Source organism: Helicoverpa zea, chromosome 14 (assembly GCF_022581195.2).
Source record: "Helicoverpa zea isolate HzStark_Cry1AcR chromosome 14, ilHelZeax1.1, whole genome shotgun sequence".
NCBI classification, from domain to species: domain Eukaryota; kingdom Metazoa; phylum Arthropoda; class Insecta; order Lepidoptera; family Noctuidae; genus Helicoverpa; species Helicoverpa zea.
Window position 1 is genome coordinate 9992537 of NC_061465.1, and position 9964 is coordinate 10002500.

A 9964-nucleotide genomic window follows, 5' to 3' on the forward strand; every position below is an offset into this window, starting at 1 on the left:
TCGTTCATATGTATTTTATCATTAATCAATTATTTTATTATTACATAGCAGTAAGCGTGAATAAAAAAACTGCAGATTTAGTTGGTGTCCATTACAATTCGGAATAACTAAAAATGACTTAAACGCAGCAATTAATTGCAATATTTTATTTACCTTAAATTATAAGACATGTATGGATTTTCTTTTACGGCACACCACAGTTTAATTTTGTGCTAGCACTATTTTGGCAAATTACATCGATAACAATTCTACTCGCATTAATTATAATTCCCTTTTTACAATCAAACGGGTTACACCAATTACGTATCAAGGAAAATCGATCATCACCCTTAACGTATGGGTTTGCGAAAACGTGACTAAAGCCCGATATACTCAGGGCACGCCACCATCGTGGCGGTAAGTCCCCTCTTTGAGGAGTGGCTCGGGAGGAGTCACGGCGCCCTCACGTACCGCATGACGCAGGTCCTCACCGGACACGGTTGTTTCGGGAGGTACCTGCACCGCATCGGTCGTGAGGAGGCGCCCGGGTGTCACCATTGTGCGGACAGCCCCGAGGACACGGTGGACCACACAGTCCAGGTGTGCCCCGCATGGGAAGGGCACCGCCGGGTCCTCGTCGAGGCTTTGGGCGGCGGCGACCTCTCGCGTCCGGCCCTGGTTCAGGCCATGGTCCGGGGCGAGAGGGAATGGGATGCCGTCGCCTCCTTCTGCGAAGCGGTCATGCTCGAGAAGGAGGAGGCGGAACGCCAGAGAGTTCGCACCTCTCATCCCGGCCGCCGCGCTGGACCAGGTAGACACCATGGGCGCCGGGTGTCGCGAGATGACTCCCGGCCACCGTAGGCGTGGGTCTGTGGGCGGTGAGTTCGGGTGGCTCATCGTCCCTCTGTCTTCCTAGACGACAGACCCGTGTCGACGGCGCGCGTTGTTCCACGCGCTCCTCAAAGAGACGTCAGCAACCCCAGCGGGGCCCAGCAGGGCCAAGGCCTGCCGGGGCTGCGGGTTGTTCGAAAGAGATACCGCGGCCCTGGTACATAAAAGGCCTATGACGGAACACGACGATTTTAGTCAGTAAGAGTCTGACACTCCCTCACCGCTGCTAACCCACAGCGGGAGGGGTCATTTGATGATTTTACGTCGATAAAAAAAAAAAAAAAAAAAAGCCCGATATACTCGAAATACAAGTAATTGCTCCAGTGTGTCCTTACCACGGAGTAAAGAAAAATGAGCAGAGATGACATAATGCAGGTAGATCAGGCGCCTTCTTCTAGGTCAAATACATACGGTGGGCATGACTAAAACGATCAGTTACGAGTACCTTCTTAAAGGGGCGTTCAGGTTCTTTGAGACATCTGTCAAAGATTTTTGGTATTACAAAAAATAATCGTGTCCCAAGAAGGCGTTCAGTAACGTTCCTCGTCCCCCTCAAATCCTAATTTTGATGCGCTACTTTCTTAGGAGATTTTCCGTTATGGCAACTCCGCTATTCATTTTATTCTCCATGGTTCTTACCTTAAAACAGCCTTTTGGCCACGTGACTTATTGATGTCCCTCAGTAATTTAGTTTCAATGTCACGGCTTAACTGCTAAATTACTGTAGACCATGTTTTGTTAATGTGTATAGTTTTCGGCAGTGAATTTTAGAAAGTTAGACTTTTAGTTAGACACATTGTTTTAGAATTTAGTTTTGTTGCTGTTTGATTCGCTTCTCTATCTGATAAACACAGTTTAAGTGTGATTCACTGTCCAGAAGGCTTCCAACTAGTATTAACCAGTTCTATTCTGTTTGACTGGTCTTCATAACCAAACCTAAAGAATGATCGCATGAAATAAATTGGCAAAAAATTTAAACAAGTAGCCAAAAAGTTCATTTTATTAAAAAAATATCGTTACAAGCCAAGTTTTGACTTCATAAAAACAGTGTGCGATAAAAATCAAATGATTTTGAAAAATACTTTTTGGTCCATCAACCATTTTAATATTTTGTATACGGTTCTTCAAACGATACAGGCAGAATTCTGTTGCTGGGGAGTTTGTTCCACCAGTTCTTCTTCCCAGCAAATACACATAGGAAGTGGTGTAGGGCGAGCGTTTTGGGGGCTGTCTTATGTTAATTTGACCTTCAAAAAGTGCTGATTTTCAGCCTACTTGAATCTTTTATCATACAATTTTATAAAAATAATTTTAATTTATTTTCCTTTTGTTTCAGCTATGGACACCGCTCAACATAATCTTGTTCAACCTGGTCTGTTCGGATTTCTCCGTGTCCGTCCTAGGGAACCCGTTCACGCTCATATCAGCACTGTTCCATCGGTGGATCTTCGGAAAGACCATGTGTGTGTTGTACGGGTTCTTCATGGCTCTTTTAGGTAAGTCTTAGAAATATTGCGTGAACTTAATGTTTTGGTATCGGCCCAAAGATGTCGACTGTTAGTCGAGGGTCAAAAAACGTGACGTGTGATAAAATACAATATTAATTTATTACGCTATCGTACACAAACATGAAAAGTTACATAAAAATGTGACATGTCATAACTACTTAAACATAAAAGATTGTGACGTATTGAGAATCTCCTCCTTATTTAGGAAAACTCTAAAAAACTGCATGTCTCAGGACACAACGAAAAGTTGTCCGTCATGGAACGTTTGACCTATAAACGTCTCATGGTCATGAGACCTGTTGCGACTTTAGGATTTTTCCTCATCAAAAAAAGTGTACATCGCCGCTAAAGTTTCACTTAAAAAATCGATTGCAAAACTTCTGGGCCACAAGACATTCAAACTTTGTATTTTACAGGCATAAGTTGTATCTAGTCCGTCATTTTTAAGATCTTAAGAGTGCACATGATAATTACTCAAGATCATTTTCGGCCACGGCGACTGCTTCAACTCTGCGTTGATAATAGTTGCTGATGTGCTTTCATATGACTGCAGTAAACTATCTGCTTCTGAGTACTATAATATCGATTCTCAACCCGAGACAACCAGGAAAAAGGTTTTTCTCATCAAGAATTTATTACCAACAGCTTTTAGCCTGGCTTTTGTATCTAGAATAAAAGCTCGTTTGTTATTTTTGCATCAGGAATTTCCCGCGGTAGACACGTGCCACTTTATTCTCTTTTGATGGCAACACGCTTCTTGTTTTGTATCGGATAAAACCTTTTGAAACCAAAGGTTTAGCACTATATTGTGCTGAAGAACAATAAATGAATATGTTCGACATTTCATCACCATGTCAAAGTTCCAGGTAAATGATGATGTCCTCCTAGTCGATCATTGGCTACGGCGGCTGTTCTCATATAAGGAGATAACGCCAGCTGCGCAGGACATATTATAGTGCACAAGCATTTGCGCAGATACAGGTGCACTGACTATAGCTTCACTCTCATAGCTCGATAGGACGTAAAATAGGTAAAACATAGAGTATAACAGGGTTGAGGGGATCAGATAGGCAGTCGCTCCATGTAAAACACTGGTACTCAGCTATAAACAGTTAGACTGGAAGTCGACTACATAGCTGGAAAAAGGTTAGGCAGATAATCTTAGAATATCGGCCAAATACTTGAAGACACATAGGTAATATTAACAAAAACAAAACACAGTTTTTCATTGTCTGCCCTCTAAAGTGAGAAAAGGTAAATTTATTTTGGTCCAAAGGAACCCACAAAAAAGAAAAAAGAAAGGCACTTAATCTCCAATGTGTTAGTAAACATGAGTTCTGGCTAGCCGGGCTAGCTATAATCAAATATAATCAAAATCTACCGACTTACATTATTAGATCTTCAGTGCCGTAGTATCTGAATTTTCTGATAGATAGATTATTCTATATTGTACACATAGAAGAGTACAATTGGCGGTCTTATCGCTTATCAGCGATTTTTCCAGACAACCTTTGGATGGTATTTATCTGAAGAATACCTTGAAAATGGGCAGTTTAGAGTGATAGGCAGAGATCTATTTTTAAAAAAGTATGCGATGTGAGTGTATTGCATTAATTGCTTGTACAAAAAAATACAGAACACGAATTTAACAAAAAACACTCGTGAGTAAAAAGTAATAATTTTTTTTTTTCGTAAAAAGGTGCTAATTTCTTCATTTAGATACGACTAAAATTCGAAAATTTCGCCAACCGTAGTACGTTTACAAACATAAATCTTTCAGGCCTGAAATTATCTGTAAGCCACACAAATATTTAGAGCCTACACCGGGTTTCTGCATAACCAAGCATTTTGGCGCGCTACCAAAAGTGTTATAAAATGATGATAATAATCGAAATAAATTCTACATTTTCACCAGCTAAGAATATTATTTTCGCATTTGTAGCTTAGCAGATTTTACTTAATAGAAGTTATTTGTCTCAGAGTAATTTGTCGAGACAGAAGCCATTTGTATGTAAAATTAAATACTTGACGCTACTAAGTTACCGCATACGCCTTAATTAGAGCGTAACCTTATTTAGTTCGAATTAAAAAGGTCTTTGGGGTTGCTAGATTAAAGTAGGAGTTAAATATCGCGATAAGTTTATTAATGACTTATATATTCGTGCAATTAATCTTAAACTTAATTACTTTCAACTACTACTACTACTTTATGTTTATATATATTTTGTATATTGTATTTTATTTTTAGTTTTGTATAAAGATAAGTAGTATAAGTTAGTTGTATGTTGTATATGTATATTTATTATTAAGATATTGTAAAAAGTTATTTGTAAATAAAAAATTACTTTCACCATAATATTCATTCGTATATTCGATTTCGTATGTTTTAATACTTTTATGTGAAAGCCATTTATTTATAAACAAAAACGGCAAATGCCACTTGCCTTTGTTTTAAGATACGATAGAAAAAAAGGCATTTGCACGCTCATCTCACAGTACTCCAGATATACCTATAGTTTCGTGTTACAATCGTTCTGCAAACAAAATTGACTACCTCGCAGCGCAATGGTCACCATGCTCGACTGCCGAACTGATGGTCCCAATTCTATTCCCGGTACGGTCAACATTGTGTGATGAACATGTGTGTTTTCTGTAGTCTGGGTGTTAAAATATGTCATAATCATCTCAGCCATAGGACATCCACTTGATTGCTAAACATAGGCCTTTAAAATTAGTAAAGAATTAAGTTATTTTATCAGTTGAGTTGGCACCAATAACACAAGCTAACAAATGGCTCACCTTGGGGATAACCGATACTAAACAAACAAAAATTGCAGTATCTAAGGCCTGGCGTCCAGCAGAGCATTGAGTGCGGTAAAACAATACAAAACAAATTATAGTGCCTAGAATGAAGTGCTTTCGCAATAATTACTTATCAAACCGTAAAATAAACGAAATGACACATTATAAGTGTTTCTCGTTAACACCGAATTCATGTGGAAATATACGGAGTGTGACATACTGGGACAAATAACGCGAAAGCATCAAATTAATATTTGGTTGAACGCGGACGGCGGGAACGGCACGGTTCGACGATTGTATTATATTCAAGCTGACCGCTCTGATATTGGTTGTGTCTTTTATGTACGAAATCCTGTTTCTGATAAGATAAATAGATAATATTTAAGGTTTTCTTGGGATATAAGATGTGAGATTGTTTGTGAGCAAAGGTTCGCTTTTGACATTGAAAAGTTTCGTTTTAAAATTCACTTACGTGTCAACCAGTCTTACTCTGAGTCTAAGAGCTAATGGAATGGAGGGTCAAAGAGGAAGCTTATGTAAACCACTAGTAGGTACTCAGCAGCATGCGGTTAGACAAGATGCTGACCCCAACATAATTTGGAGGAGGCTAAGCAGGTGATGTAAATTTTACATAAGCGTTACACTGTGATCAGGTTTGATTTTTGAAATATTTTTGGTGTTATTTCCCCATAAATATCTTAAATTCCGAATAAAATTACCTCCTCCCACTACTTATGAAAACTTTAAAAATAAAAAGCTTTTTACTAAAAACAAACTACACCTACTAGCTAAAAATATTTTTAGTCTCAACTTCGGAATAATTTATTCATGAGCGTTCCATCAAAATATCAAGGTTTTTCAGAGTAGTTTTAGCTAACGAAGCGCGTCAAATTGCAGGAGAAACCTAATAAAATATTGCTTTGCAGTGATTTGTGTACAATCGTAAGAATCGTCTAAAATCTTGCTCACTATTGGTGTTCAAAATACGAGGACTGAATGAGAATTTAAATTTTATTCCTTCAATCAACTAGGTACATTATTGATCAAATTGTAAATTCATAAACATTTGTGGCCTTACTACAAAAACTTTAACCACTGTTTTACACTTGTCTAAAAAAAATGTGGCTCCAAAATGAACCATATGTCAACGTCATAATTTGACATTTTTTTAGACAAGTCTTAAACTGACGTTAAAAAGTTTTTGTAGTAAGGCCATTGTTATTTAAATGAAGTCACATAGCACTTTTACAACCTATTGACTATTCAGCATATATTTTCTTTATTACAATATCACAATACCTACTCACAATTGATAGCAATTTTCTCCAGGTGCCATTTCATTTTCAATTCAAATGCAGACTTAACTTTGATTGATATTACGATAGCAGTCATCAACGTCTACCTATCGCCATTTTTGGCTTTTGGTTTCATATTCAAAATAATTGTTTAACTATCAAGCCGACAGCCATAACTGAAAACCTGAAAGTATCGACCACCGTTATCATAATAACCCAGTTGGTAATAAAGGAACTCGATATCTTTCAATGGCAACTCGTCATCCACTGCGTTGTTATAACTATCAACAAAATTAACTTAAAGTAAAAAATACTGCAATGGATATTACAGGCTCTTCACAATGGAGGATTTTCCGCTCGGTAGTCAAATACGCGCGACACCGCCTTTAATTATTTTCGCTTAATTAATCTGCCAATATGAAAACGCTCTTAAACTGTTTTGTAAATGTCAATTGGTTCTTTCTTTTACGCTTATAAAATTATTTATTTAATCATTTATTTTAGACAATTCAAAAAACCTTGAACTTGAACCCAATACTTAAATTGTTTTGAATCGTTACCCATGTGGTTGTTAAAATTAAGCCTTTTGTTCATAATTAATTTGAGCTGTAATAAATATTACCTACTAATTATCGTTCGGAAGTTCGTCGGTGACTGCACAACAATTTATTGCCTAATTACGTACACCCTCGTGAATCTAACGAGATTTATGTTTTAATGAGCGCGGGGGTATTCAATTACTTGGTTATTTTTTTAAATGATGCATGATATTTTAGGGGTTCATTTATATTTCGCTCAATCTTGCCCGAAAGTAGTAAAACTTTAGATTTTAACAGTATACTGATGAATAACTTACACCAGCACTTTCATCTGCGTCAAGTGATGTGTGATCACGTTATTTCTAGGCTGATATTATAAGCGAGGACTTCTAATTGGCTTTCTGTCGACTATGACTTCATTCTATTGTTTAGTTTTTGTTTAGCTGTAAGTCCTCCATAGTGTTCTAAATAAATAAATAAGTAGGAACTACCCAACGCATCCGGATAAAATATAACATAGGTATACTTTTCTCAATTACTGAGCTCTCTGACACTGAAAGAATTTTTCAAATTGGACCGATAATTTGAGAGGGAGATTAGCTCATTCAAGCAAACAAACAAACTCTACCGCTTCATACTATATACATACGGATTGAATGCTAATTCGAGTGTTAATTATTACGAAAAACTCTATTCGAAAAATTATGGTGTTCGAAGCTCCACTTCATATTTCAGTCACGTCAATATTTCTGTGAATAAGACGCATAAATTAACCTACATTATTGGAATCAATTAGAGGCTTGTATTGCCACGTAATCATACGCCATATTCCATTCCAAGATATGTGTCAAAAGCTTTATCAAAATGGAGTTCATTAGAACCATGTAACATACAAGTACCTGCTTTGAACACAAATTACCCTAATAGAAAGGAGTGTTTAAATCAATTTCTGTATTTCGTATGCCTATTAATGTTTTGCATATGTGTACGTACATACTAATATTATAATGCTGAACATCCCCGCTCCCACATTTATTTATTAGAGTAGTCAGCAGTCGCTGTAACTGAATACGGCTGTGTTTATATGGGAGTAAGTACTTATTGCTGAAGAGTCCTTTTGTTTGCTTTAACTCGCTAAACTCAGGAACTACTGGACCTATTTGAAAAAACATTGATTATACGGCTTTAGCTTTCAAAGGATACCTACCAACATTCTGTTGTTGTTATGCTCATGTAAATATTATATTGTACTGTCCGAGTTCTCAGTAAAAATAATTTATTTTTTATATCTCTCGCGGAGAAATGACAGTCGCTGGGATTTTGACAAATCCCTAGGGAAATCAAGAATTTATGAAATGCGATGAACATTCTAATTTATTAACAACAGCCCGGCTGGCATCTCGCTAACCCCTATTCCATATTTTGATACGATACACACAGACCATTATTATGACATTTTTTTTACACATGCTGTCAAAGTGCTTGTTTAAACTAATTTAATTACATATTTACAAGTTATTAAAAAAACTAAAGGTAACTTTTTTATGCTCAATATTTTACTTACAACAAAAATATGTACCTACAGATGTTTGATGATGATGTGCGGAGTTATTTACAAGATTTTACATAGGAATATTATATCAGAGGTATTTACAGTACTTATAAGTAAAAGAGCTCAAAAACTACTTCAAGAAATCTTACATAGCGTCCACTGTGCAAAATCTAAAACTACTTTGTATCTACCTATTCGTCCACATTCCCTGGGACTTCTCTGAAACATATTATCACTCAACCTTGTTAAACGGCCTCCACAGGATTTCACTAAATCCCTGATGCTACAGTTTCCTCACGATATTATGTTTACTACACTGTAGAACATAATTCCCTTTCTCATTTATGCTATACAGGTCCGTATTGCATTAATCTCGTCCAGGTGCATCTGACAATATGCAGTATATTGCACTAGGTATATGTAAATAATACTGTTCATAGAATCAGTTTAGTACCAGCAACTAATACCATTGGTCTTCCATTGATAACACCATGAATTAGTCCTTACAGAAAAGAGGGTCCATGGAGTTGTTTGTCGGTTCTCGTTCGACTTTCTATAAGAGCATGCAAAGATCTATTTGAAAAAAATAATCTCTCACACTGATAAGGATGGAACGTTCATCACCACGCTCTTGCTCAATGCGGGTTGGTCATTCAGACATTTTGAAATTATAATTTTTATTTTAAAATATTAATATTTTAAAATATAGGAGTTATGCGTTTTCAGACTGAGAATGTATTTTGATGTAGGTATACCTACATATATCTCTCGAGCCGGTGAAACTCTGCTTATTACCTTCTTTAAGAAGTTTAGTAAAGATAAAATAAAGTCACATAAGAGAGTAGAAGTTACGACCATATGCTCGAATGAAGTTATAAAAACTCCTTTGAAAAATTTAACCTAGGTATAAAGACTCTAAGGTTTATATTTTTGTCGTAACTACTACTTGAACTTTAATAGGTGTACTACCTGAGTTTTTATGAGAAAAAGAAATCAGTGTTTGCCTACAAACTATGTTATGTACGTTTATGTTTTTATGTGCTAAATAAACCTACATATATTTATAGTTATATTTACGAGTTTGTTGTCACTCATACGCGTGCAACAACGACCCCCGGCGCGAGAAACGCGTGGAAAATCCGGTAGTGTCAAAGCGCTCTATCGGCCTACCTTTCTTTTGTTTTGCTTATGAGAGACTAGCTTCCGCCAGCGGCTTCGCCCGCGTGGTGTGTTGATAAAAAGTAGCCTATGTGTTAATCCAGGGTATCACCTATCTACATACCAAATTTCAATCAAATCGGTCCAGCCGTTTTTGCGTGATTGAATAACAAACATACATCCATACATTCTCACAAACTTTCACATTTATAATATAAGTAGGATAGAATTTTCGACAAG

General features: G+C 36.8%; 1 protein-coding gene across 1 annotated transcript in view; it reads left to right on the forward strand.

Annotated features, from left to right (window-relative positions):
* Positions 1-9964, forward strand: part of LOC124636330 (parapinopsin-like) — a 77766-nt gene that overhangs the window by 24542 nt on the left and 43260 nt on the right. The window contains exon 2 of the mRNA XM_047172384.1: positions 2207-2366. Coding sequence (XP_047028340.1) covers positions 2207-2366 — 160 coding nt within the window. The remainder of the gene's footprint in view (positions 1-2206; positions 2367-9964) is intronic.